The sequence below is a fragment of the Phacochoerus africanus genome, chromosome 10 (genome assembly GCF_016906955.1).
Source record: "Phacochoerus africanus isolate WHEZ1 chromosome 10, ROS_Pafr_v1, whole genome shotgun sequence".
In the NCBI taxonomy this organism is placed as follows: Eukaryota; Metazoa; Chordata; class Mammalia; order Artiodactyla; family Suidae; genus Phacochoerus; species Phacochoerus africanus.
In genome coordinates, this window is record NC_062553.1 from 42763996 (window position 1) to 42783722 (window position 19727).

The following is a 19727-nucleotide window of genomic DNA, read 5'->3' on the forward strand; positions in this document are numbered from 1 at the left end:
CGCAGGCTCTTTTCCATGAACTCTAATCTCCTGCTCATGAGAAATATTGTGGGAAAAGCAAGAGATGGACAAGTGCTTTCCTTGGTATTGAAGGCTTGGAGGGTTAAGTGGTCACTTCTGGGAAGAAAAGCATGAAACCTTGATGCAACTCTTCTCTGGGAAACAAAGCCTCAAGCCTCTGGGAGGAAGAGCATAAATCCAGGACAAATGTTCAGACCCACAGTAGCCACAAGAAAGCTTAAATAAACAAACAAAAACACTTCCATCCCCGGGGAAGTCTTGGACCCAGGAGCCTACACCAATAACATCAGAGACCTGCTGTAACTGGGAGAGGGAAGAGAAACTCTCCCATGGAGAACTAAGCATAGTTAAAAAATGGAGTTTGGCTGCTAGAAAGAGAATAAACAGAACCACCTTTTTTTTTTTTTAAAAGGCTCTCTCTAACACCTAAAAACATAGATCCTGTCTAAGATGGAGGCTACTAAAACAGTAGAGAACCCCTTGCCCTCACTGCAAGACTACCAAGCACCAAGCAACATGTAACTGCAGTCTACCACTGGTTGAGGGGGAAAACATATGGGGAGGTAATACAGTTTGGGGTAGAGATGAATGAGGAAGTTAAGATGAAGGAGATATTGAAAAAAACACATCTGAAATTCCAGCTTTCAATCTAAGAGAAAGGAACTCAGAGCCAATGGCTTACTAAAGTTAATAATAGAAACAAGATAACCCAAACTCAGCTAATTACTGGCTATAATCACTCAACAACATCCCTTCCCATTTACATACATTCACTAGCAGCCTAACAGAAGCAATATATAGTTAGACACATAACATCTAATGTTTAATTAAAAAAACTACATGACACACAAAAGGGCAAGACAAAAAAGTACAGTGTTAAGTGAGAAAATAATCAACACAAGAGACTCAAACATGACCTCTATATTTACATTATCAAATGGAATTTAAAGTAACTATCATTAATATGCTAGAGATTCTAGCAGACAACACTTAAGAATGGATGAGAAGTTTCAGCAGAGAGATGCTGTTATGAACTCAATTGTACCCCATAGCCAAATTCATACATTGAAGCTCTAATCCCAATGTGATTATGTTTGCAGACAGGTCCTTTAGGGAGGTAATCAAGATTAAATGAGATCCTAAAGGTGAGACCCTTATCTCACAGGACTAATGTCCTTATAAGAAGATGAAGAGACACGAGAGTTTGTCCTCTCTTGCTCCCCCTTTTTCTCTATGAGGGAGAGTATACCACAGAGGAAAGGCCATGCAATCATAGTGTTAAAGTGGCCACCTACAAGAAAGGAAAAGAGGCCTCACCAGGTACCAACCCTAACAACACCTTGATCTTGAACTTCTAGCCTCCAGAAATGTAAGAGAAAAAAAAAATCTTTGTTGTTTTAGCCACTCAGTGTGTTGCATTTTTCTAAAGGTAATCTAAGCAGACAAATACACAGGGGGATTATAATAATGGATCAAAGGGAAATACTAGAAATAAAAAACAAACATGATAAGAGAGATAAGGAATACCTTTGGCAAGCTCATTAGTAGACTCAAGACTGCTGAATAGATAATCATTGAACTTGAAGACAGGCCAATAGAAATTACCATGCTCCAATTCAAACAGAGTGACAAAAATAACAGAGAATTCAAGATTTATAGGATAGTATGAAAAAATCCTACATATGTGTATTTTGAATACCAGAATAAGAGAGACACAATGCAGAAGAATCTTGTAAACAAACCACGGTCGAGAATTTTCAAAAATTCATGGCTGACATCATAATACAGATGCAAGAAATTCAGAGATTTCTCAGAAGTATAAATTATTAAACACACACACACACACACACACACACACACACACACACACACCCCAGATACATTATATTCAAACTGCTGATAAAAAAAAAATGGTGAAGGCAGCCATCAGAGAAAAGAAACATTACTTCCACCGGAATAAAATTAAGACATCACAGACATTAAAAACCATGAAAGGCAGAAAAGAATAGAGTTAGGTATTTAAAGTGGAGAAGGGAAAATAAAATTGCCATCTTAGAATTTTATACCCAATGAAAATATCTTTTAAAAATGAAACTGCACAGACATACTCTACACAAAATATGAAAGGAAATTCTTCAGGGATGAGGAATACGATGCCAGACAAAACTTGGATCTACACAAAAAAAGTGTTCAGAAAAATCCATTTTCCCAACTCCCTTAGCTACTGCACCACTAAAAAATGAAGCCTCTGTATCCTAGTCCATAAGCTTCAGAGTGGGCCTATCAATCAGGATCTTGAACAGGATTGGAAAGCAATAAAACTCCTACAATGTTATTTCCTAGCACCTAACATTCTTTCAAAGAGTGGCTAAAATGAAAATGTCAGAGTTAACATCTCTGTTTGGAAAGTCATTTACTGATAGTTTACAACTATGGTGATTGGAAGGAACTGCATAATAGGAATATGTATGTCTCAGTGACAGTCTCTAATATTATTATGTTGCATATGAATAAGACATCTTTACTGAACAAAAAAGGAAAAAAAACTACTGAAGGAAAGAGTTCAAACAGAATTAACAACTTTATGGCTGGACTGGCCAGTAAGCTACCATGAACTTATTCTCAAGACAATTTTTTGTCCTTTATAACGGTTCCTGCTAGACTGTCCTGAGCCTTGATAATTGGAATCCCCTCCTGTTTTTGAAATAGCATATTGCAGAAAATTGTTAAAATTTCTATATACCTATGGTTCTATTTCTTTTAATTATATTTTTCAAGTATTCTGTAGCCTATAATGAAATTTAATAGGTACTATCAGATGACCAGGACAGAATGCATGACTCAAAGAATACAGGAGAAAGGACAAACATTATGTTCACATTTGTATTTGGGAGAAGCCTAAGGATATTGGTATTCATCTAAAGAGGGCAACATATTATGCAAAAATAATACTCCATAAACCACAAAATTAGTTTTATTATAAAAATAAATATGATTTGCATTATGAGGCATATAGAACAGACACAACCAGTAGAGTTTACTCTGCTGGGTTGAGTGAACACTTGTTACTTTTTTGGTGAGTTTCTGATATTTTTGTTCCTTCATTTATTTCTCCATTTGGAAACATTTTCCACAGCATATTAGGAAGAGCCTATTGTTCTACAGTAACTTCAGTAATGCATTTCAAAGCATCCCATCCTGGATAAGAACACCATAAAAGAATTGCCTGGCTACCATTAGTATCACCTTGATCTAGGAAATCAGGGATTTATTTAGTGTTATTTAGGAAAATATTTCCCACTTGCCTCTTAATTCAGTTTAATTCAATAAACATTCATTTCCATGAACTAGCTGTGCAAGACATGGGCAGGCAGCTTAAAAAAAAAAAAAAAAAAAGAATGATGTGCTCACTTACTAATTTGACTCGATGACCAGGTGTGGCACTGATTTCCCATGTGCATTCCTTCCTGCTTGGGTATTTGTCTGGCCAGTTGGGGCTAGTGATGAAGCCACTTGGACTGTGAATCTTCTGTTCACACTCAGCTATGCCAATAAAGATAATAATATTAATTAGTGTGGAAATGTAGCCCAGGACTGGACCAGCAAGCAGTAGCCTATTTACCTACTATTTCTGCTGAAAAATTTGCTGGATAACTAATTGACACTCTAGTCTCCATTATCAAATGGGCTGCTAATCATAATCAGGCAGTTTTGTTTTCTAGTTCATATGAAATTAAATGTTTACAGTGAATTAGATAAATGCCAAAAAGAAAATAAACTGTTTTGTCAACTGCTAGATCTATAAGCTCAGATTTTTTCACAGGGCAAGATTATTGACAATTAAGGGTATCAGCTCTTGGTATGTGCAAAATATTTAATGCAATGCCACAACAAAAATCAACGGACTATGCCATTTTCAATTCTTTTTTTTCCTATTAACAGAAACATCATTTATATCTAATTAGTGTCATTAAGCCACTTCATGAAACACATCTTTACATTTTCTCTCTCCCTTTGTTAAAGTATACACTTGAATACCTAAACCATAATTTTAGCTGCTAAAGTAAATTATCTGTAATTTCATCAAAATTAAATGAAGCACTAATGGGAAAATAATGAACAGTTACTAGCTTCTGAACGAATTTCAAAGAATATCTCATTCAATTAAACATGGAACTTATTTTAGGTTTTACAAAATTTAAATAACTTCATTTTGGAGGGGACCATTCTATACTGTGACTATCAAGTTTCAAAACATGATTTATTTATTTATTTATTTATTTATCTTTTAAGGGCTGCAGTCGAGGCATATGGAGGTTCCTAGGCTAGGGATCTAATTGGAGCTGTTGCTGCCAGCCTACGCCAGAGCCACAGCAATTCCAGATCCGAGCCAAGTCTGCAACCTACACTACAGCTCAGGGCAACACTGGATCCTTAACCCCTGAGGGAGGCCAGGGATCAAACCTGCAACCTCATGGTTCCTAGTTGGATTTGTTTCCGCTGCACCATGATGGGAACTTCAAAAACATGATATCTTTAGACTGTGTTCTAAATATATCGTTTATGAAGTTTCATCCTGAACATCCTGGTTTATACTAGAAATTATTTGTTCTATATTGTGTATCCCATTCTAAAATACAATTAATTCTCTGAAATTTTCCAAGAAATCTCAAGGGAAATTATTTACTATATGAGCAAAACATCTATTACATTACAGGACTGCACAATAAAAATAAAAGGCCCCACACGTTACTGTGTTGTTGGTACATGCCTTCCTACTAGAACTTTAATTGTGCTAGGTTTCCACAGGGAGATTTGGGTTTCATGAAGTGGCTTAATGATGCTAATTAGATTTAAATGGATCTGAATGGAGCGAGGATGATTCAGGGTATTCTGCACTATTCAAATGTACATTCAAAAAGTCATTACCTAATTGTGGTTCTAGTCAGGCATTTATCACCCTCCATGTACTAATGACTAGTTATAAAATCTGTCTTAGTAATAAATCTAAGTTAAATAGAAAATTCATGAGCGGACCACAAAGGAAAAAAATAAGGCCTGAATAAGTAATTCTTGTTCCCATGTAGCTCATATTTGCTGAGAAGATTAAGGTAATTATCTTTATAAAACCTTGGAATGTTGTAAGGCCTTGGGACCAAAACGGGTAGGCTACTATTGTGCTACTACGATACTCTGTCTATGTGCATGTGTGTGCAAAACCATGAATTAAAACTTTAAATGGCACACTCTATACCATTTTAAATTGTTTTCTTTCTGGTAGGCATTTAAGTTTGATACTCTTGGTATTTAAAATGACATCACTCATGTGGCACATATATGAGATATTCTGGGGAGGGAAATTAAACCAAATGCAAAACATTTAGCAGAAATTAAGTTTAAATGTGGAGACTGCTATAAGATCTGTTCTATGAAAACTGGGGGATAACACAGTGCTTTTCTGGGTTCTAGATGGCATCACAGCAGCTTTATGTCTGTTATAAAAAGTTATTCTAATGCCACCCATGTGTGAGGTGCAGAACCTTTAGTTAATATGAGATTTCCAGTAGTATGCCATGTATCTTTGAACACTGAATGAATTTTTTTTTTTTTTTGGCATTAGAACAGTCGACAAGGACATCACTCATTGATATGATTAACCCTACCTGGAAGCAGTGCTTTACCCAAACTGTATGAAATTCCAGATGTTGTCAAAAAAAGAACACATCTTTCATACCTTCCTTGCAATCATGTTTATTTTCATGCAGCACAAATCCATTCCGGCACTGACACGTGTAGCTTCCCATTGTGTTGACGCACTCATGTTGACATCCACCATTATCCTTAGAGCACTCATCTTTGTCTAGCAAAGAGATAACCCCATAGATTAGTAAGGAACTTTGAAAACAAAGAATATCACGAGAGTCATTTAGTGGTGATTAACACTGTCAACGGGTAAACTAAGTCACAGTTTTCCCTGTTCCCAACATAAAACACCCCCCTCCCATTTATAGTGTCTTAGTTCTACCCACTCCTTGTTTAGCTTGGAGACTTGTGCCATGAATTGAGTTTCCAAGATCATTTGTGCTAGGATGACAGCATGTAGTCCTCTTTCACTCCTATGCTGGAGAAGTTTTGAGTAGGACAGAGGAAAGGAAAGAATCATTTTCCAACTAATCCTAAACATTTATTGCCAATTTTTAAGATACATTAAAATTTGTGAGTAGTTTGAATAAATGCAAAAACAAAACAAAACCAAACAAAACAGCATTTAAGTGGATGGAAATCTTTCACTATATTAACCATGGCATATAGACAGAGGCTAAACAAGGTTCCAAGATTTGTGTGTAATCACTTTAAAAAAAGTCACTCAGTATAACTACCGTTGCTGACTTTTTTTATTAACTTGGCGGTTATGCATAGCATTCATGAATCTGGACATTTTACAATATTCCAAGACAGAAAAGAATAGACTACCCTAAAGAAGAAATTTAATTTATGTCTTTTAAATTACTCTACTCCAGCAGGCCACTTTATTAAAAAGTAATTCCCTAAAAGGGCTTTTACTGTGCAAAAAGTAAAGGTTAGAATAGGAAACATGAGCTTTAAGAAACAGTCAACAAATTCCCTACAGGGAAAAAAGCCCAACTCTATTAGCAAGCAGTCAAATCAGTGAGAGGCAGCAGCCACCATATTATGTCACTCAGCAGTCACTCTATGGCTGGTTTGTCCATTAAAGTCAAAACTAGCCTCTACTCCTGACACATGCATATGATGACACATCACTCAAACCTTCCCACTCCTGTACCATAGAGAACAGAAAGAACACATGGTAGTCACATCAGAGGTCAGGCTGAATTTAAAATTTACACTGTCAACTGATTTTTCCAGTGAGAATTTGTGGGCTCACGGTGTTGCACAAATAACAAATGCTATTTTTGCTTTTTTTGTCAAATTAATTTTCCTTTGATGGAGATGGGTTTAGCAAAGATGTTTTTATCCAAATATCTGATAATAATTTTTAAAGATGTTTTTATTTTTCCCATTTTGGAGATTGACAACATGACATAGCACACATATGCTCCTGGGATATATTCACGCATTGGAAATAGCAAAATATTCCAAATACATAAGGCAGTCTCAAAGTTCTAAAAAAATACAGCAGAGTCAATATATATGTGATTTATGTGTTCTCTACCTATCCTTTACATTTCCACTATAGTTTTTAATATTATGGAGACTAAGCAAAGAAAAAAACATAGAATATAGACAATTACTCTCTAAAAGGACATCAAACATTGAAATGTACAAGATATTAGAAATTAATAAAGAATTTGCCTTGTAAAATTAATGTCAGAGCAATTTATAATTATGTGGAAGTCTCATCACCTTAATTGTATCAACAGTGAAAATTACAGTTGATGAATTGTGAATGACATGGATAATAGGTGAATGGTGAACCATAGTTTCTACTGCTATGTCATCAGCTACCTGCAATTCCTAATTTGACAGTCAAGCAGTAAATGATTTGAATTTAAGATTTTAATGTACTTTTCCAGAGGTTCTTTGGAAAAATACTTCCTCATGAGTTGATGTAGAAATACATTTCATCATTGCTAAATGAAAGAGCCAATTTGAAAATTTCTGGCCCTAAGATTACTTACTCTGACATAGTTTCATACTTCCTACAAAAATGTTTATCTAGTGATTGTTTGGAGTACCTAAAACTGATATAGAGTGAACCTTAGTTGTACACTAGGTCAACCAGATTTTTGAGAGTTGATTGGAAATGTAACAATTGTACGTAAAGACGTTTAGAGAAAATTAGTTCGTATTTTTCAACTGACTGGTAAACAGGTTGCTCAGTGAAAAACCTAGTGCAGCATGGACTGCCTGAGCCATCCTTTTATTCAGATCTGTTTAGATTGCGAGTACAAAAATGTTAAAAATGTTAAAAAAAACCCACAAACACAAAAATGTTAAAAATGTTTAAAAAAACCCAAAACACAAGTTAGTATTGCTGAATTTTTAAACCCATAGTCATTTTATGATGAAAACAATTCCAAAACATAAAATATTTCTAACATTTAAACTTTATTCTAGTGGAAATCTCATGTTACAAGGTTATATTTCTTAGGAAAATTATTTTCTTTAGATTTAATAAAATATAATCTGACTTGTGGTAATGGTAAAGAGAAACAGTGTTGAAAGTGAAACCACTCATACTTGAATAGTAGTTTTTGTAGCCAACTTTTCATCTTTCTATCACGCTGAAAAAAAAAATTTAAGAATAATTTTTAGAGCAAGAAGAAGAAAATGAAGGAGAAGAGTCAGGGGAAGAGAAGGAAGATTTTATATAGTCATGTTGTCTAAGTATCTATTATTTTATTAGTTTCCCAGTTGATTAGTGTTTCCTATCTTAATCTCTATATCTAACACTGTTTAATATAATTGATATCTCATGAAAATTGAGTTATCAAATACATTGCTAGAATACATGTATAGATTAATGTAAAGTTTAGCTAAAATTCAAAATTGGACAAATAAAGACAGTAACTAATAGCAATGGAGGAAAGTCATCATGCCAGCAAAGTAGCATATAAAACTGTGCCTGCATATGCCAAATAGTCAATATGAAAAAAGAAAATTTCAGTAAACATTGGAATACTTGAAATTATTCTGACTTTTTACATCATGCAGACAAAGAAAGCTATTCATTTAACTTCATTTTATAAAAGACAAATTCCACAAATATATTCTGGACTTATTATAAAAGGTCATCAAAGATGGGGAAAAAATATTAGAAAACATGATTTTGTTTTCACTTTCTTCTCTTTTCTCCTCTCAGGGCACAAACTACAAAAATTTTGAACAATGAAAATCCAAAGAGGGAAAAGGAAAGAGGATGTAGAGTTTTAAAAATTTCTCAGAATGTCTGCATAACATATTCAATAATTGCAAATTATATATGATCATTTGAAATTTTCTAGCATTTTCATACTGTAGGCATGAAATTTTAAAAATTGTTTTTATTAGTAAGAGAAACAAATGTTTTATTGAGTAGAAATAAAAACATTTACTTTTTGCAGATGGAAATTAGCCTCCTTCTTTAGGATGGATATATTTGATTTCCATTCCTTCATGTTAGATGAAGGAAAGGTCCATTATTAGGGAAAAAGGAGGTGGCATTTTCCCATCAGAGGCCTGCAGAGTATCTCTGAGACTATTAGAGGCCATCAGTTTATGAATAATACATACTGTACGGAACTGGAGTAGCAACCTGTATCAAGTTCTTGCAAGATTCAAAAATAAAAATTTTCTCTTTGCAGAAAGCTTCCTTGTCTGTAGGAAAAAGAAGTAAAGGTTCCATGCACCAGAACAGAAACACAAATGGGCAGATATACTTACAATAAACTCAAATATAAAATAAACAGACCATGCGCACACATGCGTACACATATACACCCCAGAAATTTGTGCATGCAAATAAGGCACACACAGGTTTCAACATAAAACTGTTTTAAAAAAATCACCTTCAAAAAAGCACTCGTAAGCTCTATTGAGAGCTACAACACAGATAATTTTTTCTTTCCAAAACATGCAATTATATAAATATCACTAATCATGAAACTTGGAATAGGATTCAGAGTCATAGGAGAGTTTTAATTATGTTACTATTTGAAATTAATCACACTAATATTTAAAGTTTTGTTAGAATAATATCAGGTTGAATTTATTCTAAAAATATCTATGACCATTCCATGAGAGGAACGGTGTACAGAAGGAATAGAAATATTTAGAGAAATATGTGAACAGTGAAAGGTGGGTAAGCAGGTCAGTTGAAATCACTTGAATTTAAAGGTAAGAAAATCATACAAATCATTTTATCTGACTTCTATATTTGTTACAGACAGAAATAAACTGAGAGTCAGAAATCTGGGTTTCATTGCATTTCAGACAATGTGCAAGTCACAAGGTCCTCAGGAAAATATCACATTCCCATTGAGTTACCCATGAGGGAGATTGCCATTAAAAGAAACTTATCCTTCTTGCTTCTGCAGAGGTTGTCACTACGTCTTTTCACCACTACAGGGCTGCCTAAAGAAGGTGTACATCTCTGAATAGCTCTCAACGACTGAAATCACTCGTCACATTATTCCTCAATAATGAACTGTGATTAAATTTAAAGTCAAGTTTCCCAAATGTTACTGTTTTTATATGCATAAAATAACTACTACGATTTTCCAAGTTTAACTTATTTAAAGAAAAATAACTTTGTTCTGAGTAGAATACAGTTTGCTTAATCACGTAAAACAAGTAAACTATATCATGTATACCTGTGCAGATCTGTAGAGTTTGGTTCAATACATCATATAGAAGTAAGTTTGGTTTTTACTATCATATAAAATAATTATTGTTAATCTAAAAACAAACCTCCTTCAGTCAAAAAAATAACAGTAGTATATTGCTGGACCAAATATCTTCTAGAAATGCCTATGCCATTATATTCTGAATTACCTAAAAAATTTAATAGACACATAATTCTATATCATGATCAAGGAGCCTGACTATGATAGTCCTAATTTCCTTACTTACTTTGATATTATTTCATTATATTGCTTTATAAATATACCCTTAGAATCAGAAGTAGATGAAACTGATTTTGTAGAGGAGCTTGCGGATTTTCATCTGTAAAAGCCACTAACTTTTAGATTTTCAAGCTACAGAATTTTTCATGACTAATTTAAGATATTAAATAAAAATTTATATAATGGATTCTTTGGTGAACAGAAATCTATATTAGTTAATTAGTTATTCTGCTACTAAGTTTTTAGGGTCATCTAATTCTATTTCTTAGGCCTAAAAAGCACTTATTTATTTATTTATTTAATTTTATTTTGTCTTTTTGCCTTTTCTAGGACCGCTACTGTGGCATATGGAGGTTCCCAGGTTAGGGGTCCAATCAGAACTGTAGCCGCGGGCCTACACCAGAGCCACAGCAATGTGGGATCAGAGCCACATCTGGGACCTATACCACAGCTCACGGCAATGCTGGATCCCTAACCCACTGAGCAAGGGCAGGGATCGAACCCACAACTTCATGGTTCCTAGTTGGATTCATTAATCACTGAGCCACGATGGGAACTCCTAAAAAGCACTTATTTAAAATCAAATTTATTTAAAAATAAAGTTTTGCACAATTTATTTGTGCAAAATAATTATAATGTCAATATTATTATTTCATTAAATTACTGTATTTTAAAAATTAATGCCATAGTTTAATATATATCTCCTTGTGTTTTTTCTTCTTTGATGCATAAATTAGTTGCAAGAAAGCTAGAACATATTTTTATTTTCATTTATTTTTATTATAGTTGATTTACAGTGTTCTGCTAATTTCTGCTATACAGCAAAGTGACCCAGTTATACATATATATATATATATACACATTATATATATATCCATTATATATATATATATACACACATTATTTTTTCTTACATTATCCTCCATCCTGTTCCATCACAAAGTGATTGGATATAGTTCCCTGTGCTATATAATGAAATTTTCAGCAAAACAGATGGAACTAGAAACTCTCACACTGGGTGAAGTAAGTCAGAATAAGTCAGAAAGAGAAAGACACCATATAATGTCACTTACATGTGGAGTCTAAAATATGGCACAAATGATCTATCTACAAAACAGAAACAGATCATGGACATGGAGGACAGACTTGTGTTTGCCGGGGGGGAGGTGGAGGGAGGGGAATGGATGGGATCTTGCTGTATATACTTATTTTTAAATAGATTTCCTTTCCAAGTAATATGGTATCACCTATAATAAATAATGTTTCATTTTTTGTTGAATTTCTTGACAATGTTTCTGGGGAAAATTATATGGAAAAAATAGCTGAACATGTTACATTTCTCATTATGTTTTGATAACCACTTCTAAAATTTTCAGAACATGGACTACACACAGAACCACTTAGGATCAAGTCTTCATAAAATATTTCTGGATTATTATACACAATATAGCAAATGTTTATTAAATTGTCTATAATATCAATTAACTACAAAAATCATAAAATTTAACTCACTACAAAATACCTGTGTTAATATTAACTTAATATTAACTAATTCATAAATAGATGGATTTAAGAATTTCTTCACTCTCAAAGTAATATTTTCAGATCTAGAAAATATTTAGGGTAAGAGTAGGAAGAAATGCAATATGTGTCTTCCTTCTAAAGTTATTTTTATATTTAAGTCAGATGAAAACTGAGAAAATTGGAGGAAATCTATAATGCGCCATCTTTTCACCTTAACACAAACATTCTCGTATTTTTTATATAACAACTTTCAGATCTGTTCCTATCCACATGCTTAGTTGTATGCACAGGGCAACAGATAGAGTCCACACAGTGCATTTGAAGGTTGTTTCAAATTTCTGTTGCTTTCACAGTGTATTGAAAATCCTTCTTCCAGATTTTGAAATATTTCTTTATGAAAGAGTCCCAAGAATGGAATTTCTGAGGTGAATAGAATAGTCATTGTATGGCTATGACTTCCAAAACTATGTTGAATAGTAGTGGCGAGAGCGGACATCCTTGTCCTGTTCCTGATCTCAGCGGGAATTCTTTCAGCTTTTCATCATTGAGAATGATGTTAGCTCTGGGTTTGTCATATATGGCCTTCATTATTTTGAGGTAGGTTCCCTCTATGCTCACTTTCTGAAGGGTTTTTATCAAAAACGGGTGTTGGATTTTGTCAAGGCTTTTATTGCGTCTATTGAGAGGATCATATGGTTTTTATTCTTCAGTTTGTTAATGTGGTGTATCACACATTGATTTGCGGATACTGAAGAATCCTTGCATCTCTGGGATAAATCCCACTTGATCATGATGTACAATCCTTTTAATGTATTGTTGGATTTGGTTTGCTAGTATTTTGTTGAGGATTTTTGCAGAATAGTCATTGTATGTATGCTAAATTTATTCCTAAAGAGTTTGTCACAATAAACCCAGTAATGTGTTTTGACAAATATTCCGAGAGTGAATTTTAACCTTAAAATATTCTTCAGTTTTGCTTGTAAAATACAATATCTTCTTGGTTTACATGTCTACTTTCTAGTAAATATGATGAGTAATTTGACTTTTAACACATGATTATATCACTAAAATTATATTTTTTTCTCCCTCTCTCCTTTTTTTAAATTTTTTTTTTTTTAATGGCTGCATCCACAGCATAAAGAAGTTCCTGGGCCAGAGAATGAATTCTAGCCTCAGCTGTGACCTAAGGTGCAGCTGAGGCAATGCCTGATCCTGTAGCCCACTGCACCCGGCTGGGGGTCTAACTGCACTTCTCTAGCAACCTGAGCCTCTGCGGTCAGATTCTTAGCACATTGCACCACAGCAGGAACTTTTAAAGTTATATTTTCAATGTGAATAGAACCTATAAATTAAAGTGGATGATCTTTTGTACATTGCGACTTAGTAATATGATCATAATCAGAACATTAAGTAATGCTGCCATCTCTTATGGTACTACGTCAGCTTTTTTCACAAATATGTTTTTGTCTTCCCTTTTCTTGACCAAACAATTTCCTCACTAAGAGAAACTTCCAAGAATTTAAATGTGAAGTAGATCTAATTACTTATCCAGGACTACAGTATTTTAAATATGAATCTGACAAACTGCCAAGACTTTTCAATGAATCAAAAAGAAAACATTGAACATTTATACTTATTTATCTTGGAATTTACAAAATGGTAATCTAATAAAGAAGTGAGAAGTATATCCATTGGTTTCCAGGTAACAAATATGTTGAATGTAGCACACAACTAACACCATTTGCAAAGGGCATGATCAACTTTTATAGTTAAGACAGGAATTCCGTTGTGGAGCAGCGGACACGAAGCTGACTAGTAAACAAGAGGTTGAGGGTTCGATCCCTGGCCTTGCTTAGTGGGTTGAGGACCCAGTGTTACTGTGAGTGTAGGTTGCAAACATGGCTCAGATCCAGTGTTGCTGTGCCTGTGGTGCAGGCTGATGGCTACAGCTCTGATTTGACCCCTAGCCTGGGAGCCTCCATATGCTACAGGTGCGGCCCTAAAAAAGTTTTTTTTTTTTTGTCTTTTTGCTATTTCTTTGGGCTGCTCCCATGGCATATGGAGGTTCCCAGGCTAGTGGTCTAATCAGAGCTGTAGCCACTGGCCTACGCCAGAGCCACAGCAACTTGGGATCCGAGCCGCGTCTGCAACCTACACCACAGCTCATGGCAATGCCAGATCGTTAACTCACTGAGCAAGGGCAGGGACCGAACCCGCAACCTCACGGTTCCTAGTTGGATTTGTTAACCACTGCGCCACGACGGGAACGCCTAAAAAAGTTTTTTTAAAAATTAAAAATTATGGTTAAGAAAAACTAAGGCAAACAACAGTTTAAATGCTTTGTGATCCTGAGCAGTTTACTTATTTTCTCAGCTGCTTAGTCTGTCAAATGAATATACAATGAGATTATTAGCTTTATTTTGATTATTAAAGAGATAATGTATGCCTGTACAGTAATTTCTCAGAATGGCAGCTACAATATGAGGATTTGGGGTTTAATTTCCCCTTGAACTTCATTGTTCAGGTTACTTAACTGCATTTCAATATTATTGTCCTAAAGACATAATTTGTCCTTACAATTTAGAAAGTTTTGCCTGGACAGAAATATCAGAGCATGAATTTTAAATATTCTGGATACCTTTAATCATATTTTGTCACCAGTATATGTAGCATATGTCTTTTTAAAAAGTCTTATTAGGAGTTCCCATTGTGGTGCAGCAGAAACGAAACTGACTAGGAACCACAAGGTTGCAGGTTCAATCCCTGGCCTTGCTCGGTGGGTTAAGGATCTGGCGTTGCCATGAGCTATAGTGTAGGTTGCAGACGTGGCTCAGATGTGGCGTTGCTGTGGCTGTGGAGTAGGCCAGCAGCTTTAGCTCTAGTTGGACCCCAGGCCTGGGAACCTCCATATGCTGTGGGTGCAGCCCTAAAAAGACAAAAGACAAAAGGAAAAAAAAAAGAAGTCTTATTAAATAAAATGAATGATTTAAGGATCATGAATATTAATATTACAAAAAATTTATTCACCTTGTAATTTTAATTTTTAAAATAAATATTTAGGTGGCTTGAACTTAAGAAGCCTTATCTCTAACCACCAGGTCATCTTGAATTTGTAAAATACGTGATATTTAGAAAATAAAAAAGTCTAAGAAAGTCTAACTTTCATGAAAATAGTATATTAAAATTCTACTTTGAATAACGAGTCTTAAATGAATGCCTGAGAATAATTTTTATTTTTTATTTTTATTTTTCCTATTTATTTATTTTTAGTGAGGTACAGTTGATTTCAATGTTATATTAGTTTCAACCGCCCAACATCGTGATTCAATATTTTTATAGATTATACTCCATCTAAAGTTACTATAAAATATTGGCTATATTCCCTGTGCTGTACATTGTATCATTGTAGCTTATTTATTCTATATGTTATAGTTTGTACCTCTTAATCCTCTTTCCCTGTCTTGCCTCCCCCCATTTCCTTTCCTCCTGTAAGAACTACTAGTTTGTTTTCTATATCTGAGAAGAATTTTTAAAAGGCAGTTAAATCTGAGGAAAGGAAGGGAAGGAGAGCAAGGGAGCCAAATCCATTGTATTTTGAATGTACTTTTGTATATCACTTGGACCTCAATGGAACTTGTGAACCATTAACTTCAATTACACTGAAAACCCCAAACAAACCCTGAGCATTGTAAATCTCATTAATTTTAAATACATTGGGACTTTATTAAATGGACTTTGAATTAACTCGATCCAAATTACCTAATATTAAAATGTAATTGGAATTCAGTTGCTTTAGATTGCTTGCCAGTCTGAAAGGCAGAGTAGATTGTTCTACCAAAGCTTGTTACAATTTTATCTATTTTTGAAGTTTCAGAATAATATTTTTAAGAGGTACAATTTTAAAGTTAGGAATATGAGGAAATCTCACTGATGTTTCTATTTTAATAAAATTTAGGGCCCTTTAATCAAATTTCAGCTCTTTAAGAGGGAGTTTTTTACTGTGAGCTGGTTCAACTAAATGTTAAATTCCAAACATAGACCTGTGAACTGCTAGATATATCTGAAAATATATTATCTTTAGTAAAATTATAATTTACACATTTCTAGATCTCTATCTGCAGTCATTTCTATAGTGATAAGGTAAAGTATGATTTTAATGTCTGCTTAATAATAAGAATGAAAATATAATAATAAGAAACATGTTGCTTAGCAGTAAGAATAAAAAATATGTTTCTAAAATGAGACCACACATTCCAAAGACAAAGATAAATTGTTTTGAAAAAGTCTGCTAGTTTTCGGAGGTCTGGTAAAGGGTGTGTTTCATCAGGGCCTTATTACTAATAAACTAATTTTAAATAAAAAAATTATTAAACTTGGATAAATGTTCATGCATTCTATGTACCTTCAAGTTCATTTACAGAAAACTATGAAGAATGGATAGTATATAATTTAAGCCAATCCTCCTTGAAAAAAATCCATAATATATACATGCAGCATGAAAATACTGATACCTGAAAAGAAATGTGCTTTGAACCCCTTCTTGGATACAGTATTGTCGGATTTGAACTCAATTCTCATATTGTTGAACTGGGATGTGATCACTTCAGGCACTTCAGCACCACAAAATTTGCCATGCAATTTAGACTCAGAAGAAAGACCACTCCAAATTTCCACATAATCATATTTGCAAACCTAGAAATAAACATGGTTACTGTAACCACAAGATTTGAAAGCATCAGATGATTGACATTTATTTTTGAAAAAAATGACCATGTTTTCCCCTCTTCAATCTTGTAGTAGTAAAACTGGATTTAACAGATCCAAAAATCAAGAAAAGTGTCCAAAATGAAGCAGAAGTCATGAAAGACAGAGGAGAGAAGATTCTTGCTCTGAATATCTCCAAGAGCTCTATATACAACAGTATACTTGTATATATGTACTTATAGCATGTATCTTTTCCAAAAAATACTGAGTTAGGGAAAACTGAAATGACTTGTTTAACAATGTGTGTGATTGAACTCTGGGCCTGATGTATACTTTGCAATATGTCAACTCAAATTACTGGTTCTTGTGATATTAATTAAATGATAAGTCAGTAAACCTTGCTAGGAAAAATGAGATAAATTTTCCATCTACTTTGTTACAACTGTAGCTTTTATTTAGAGAGGCCTCTGACTCCAAGATAGGATAATGTTACCTTGGCTAAAGTTGCTTGATATTGGCTTTCCTTTTGGATATCAATATAATGAATAAAGCAGTAAAGTTATAACTTAATCCAGTATTCTATAAATCAAGATTATGCTTACGCCTTTGTTTTAAATAGCTAAGACTTCAAACTACAAAAATGCACAGAATTTTAGTAGCTTCCCACACAGTAACCTCATCATGAGTTTAAGAATTCCAAGATATGTTACAGAGTTTATAAAGCCTGCATCCAGGAATAAAGACTGCTACCATGAAAAAAATGCTTCAAACATACTGCCCCATACATTTAAAACTATCTACCTTTCTTCCTTCCAAACATAAACATCTTTCCTTCTTAGGAACATCTCTCAATGAGTGAGTCAAAATGTCATTTTTGCCACAACAGCTTTATGGAAACTGAGACAGTAGAAGCCATTCAATAATAAGCTCACATGATACCACAGAACTGGCAGGGAGATTCCCATTCAAAAAGTGTCACTTTTATAAACCTTTTTCTAATATTACTATTATAAAAATATTTTCTTCACTTTATAATTTCCTCAAATTTAAGGTAAGTAAGAAAAATGTTTCATGTGGATAAAGTTTGTTAGAATATAAATTGTAGTCTTTTCCATCATAAAGCTTACACATGAGGTAAAGAAGTTCTTAAAGGGTCCATTGAGCTCTAATAAAACTCTGTAACATCAGTTCATTATATTTCAGACTATAATTTCCTTTAAGGAAACACAAAAGTTTGCTCTTCTTTTAACCTTAAAGCCATCAGAAGACACTAAAAAATTGCAGAGAAATGCTGTGTTCTACAATAAGCAGAATTTTAAAAAGGTAATTAAAAAGAAGGAAGGAAAAGTAGGAGGGAAAAAAGAAGCAACTTTACATACACAAAGACAAAATTATGGTATAAAACCCACAAATGTGACTAATGGTTATTGCCCAGGAGCACAGATACATTATATTTCTGTTCTTTCACTTCTTTGCAAGTGTTCAACAGATATACCTCAAAGACTAAACACTTTTTATGAATGAATTTTATCATATTTAGAAGTTTGAACCTTATTTTAAAAAACGGTGGCTGAGAGAAAGGATAAGGGCATTTTACTTGAAGAGAAAAGAAAAAGTAGAAAAGCTCAAACAAAACAAACATTTGCTACATTTTTTTCCTGGACTTAAACCAATGTTGATCAATCACACAAGACACAATTCTCAAAGGTGTCATTTCTAGAATCGACATTCCATTTGAATTTGACGTGTGTATACTACCACGTGGGAATTCTCAAACAAATGATTTCACTTGTCTAAATGTGATCACCCACAGAAAACTGGACCTTTACTACAGTAAGCTATATTATGTAAAGGAAAGACAGTGTCAACTAAATGCATTTTTATCAAGGTTAAAAAATTAATCTTTATTTGTGAACCTTAGGCATACTCATGATGTGAAACTACTTACATAAGGAAAATATGCCTAGTTCTACAAGTGAAATGTACCAGGTTCTCCCAAACAGGTATTTTTGTTATGACTCAACAAATGCATTTTGGATTATTTTTTTCTAGGTAAGTCTATGTGACATGAGCCTAATATTTTCGCAGTATTTTAATAAATCAGGAAAGCACTGAGTGTTAATACAAACTCCCTCGGAGTCATTGTCAACCTTCCACAAACAGTCTAAAATATCCTCCAATGCCAACAGGAATACAAGCAGTTGCACAAATGAGAAATAGAGCAAAGAAAGATTACAGCATCTATACTATTGTACTACTAAAATTTTCCTTCCTTTTTTCCTTCCTCCCCCTCTCCCTCCACCTTTCTCTTTCTTTCTTTTTTAGTTTACCAGATTTCCTTTAGAGATTCCCAAAACATGATATAAAATTTTGTATTTATTTTTCACTTACTTCATTGCCCTCCAATTCAAAAAACTCAAACTTCATAGAAATTCTGTACTGTGTTGGTGCGACCACTTGCCACACGCAGTGTTTGTTGGGGGGGTATTCTTTGGGCCAGCTTGGAGTGGTTATGGTACCATTCAGTTTTGTGAGAAGTCCACCGCAAGCCGCTGGAAAGAAAGAAAAAGAAAGATTTCCCCTAATAAAGTCATCCCCTTAGCACCTTTCCATTGATAATCAAACATCTCAGCATTAAATTTCAACCACCTGGAGTTTTCAAAATCTAGAAAGCTGCAGTCTCTATTCCTTGGTCTTTAGCACAACTATTTGAATCATCTAATCCTATTTATAAAATGTTATTTTGTAGCTTTGGAGCCAAATAAATAATGGCTGTACTACAACATTTTAGATCACTTGAAAGTTGGGAGAGCAATATAAAAAAGGGGGGGGGTCAATTTTCTTATCTTTTAAATGGGTATAATAATATCTGTACCATACAGTTGTTGTGAG

General features: G+C 33.9%; 1 protein-coding gene across 1 annotated transcript in view; it reads right to left on the reverse strand.

Moving 5' to 3' along the window:
• The window catches only part of TLL1 (tolloid like 1), a 172485-nt gene that overhangs the window by 18168 nt on the left and 134590 nt on the right, over nucleotides 1–19727 (reverse strand). Inside the window, exons 16-19 of the mRNA XM_047798099.1 lie at nucleotides 19227–19387; nucleotides 16643–16823; nucleotides 5756–5881; nucleotides 3437–3564 (exon numbers count right to left, since the gene is read on the reverse strand). Coding sequence (XP_047654055.1) covers nucleotides 3437–3564; nucleotides 5756–5881; nucleotides 16643–16823; nucleotides 19227–19387 — 596 coding nt within the window. The remainder of the gene's footprint in view (nucleotides 1–3436; nucleotides 3565–5755; nucleotides 5882–16642; nucleotides 16824–19226; nucleotides 19388–19727) is intronic.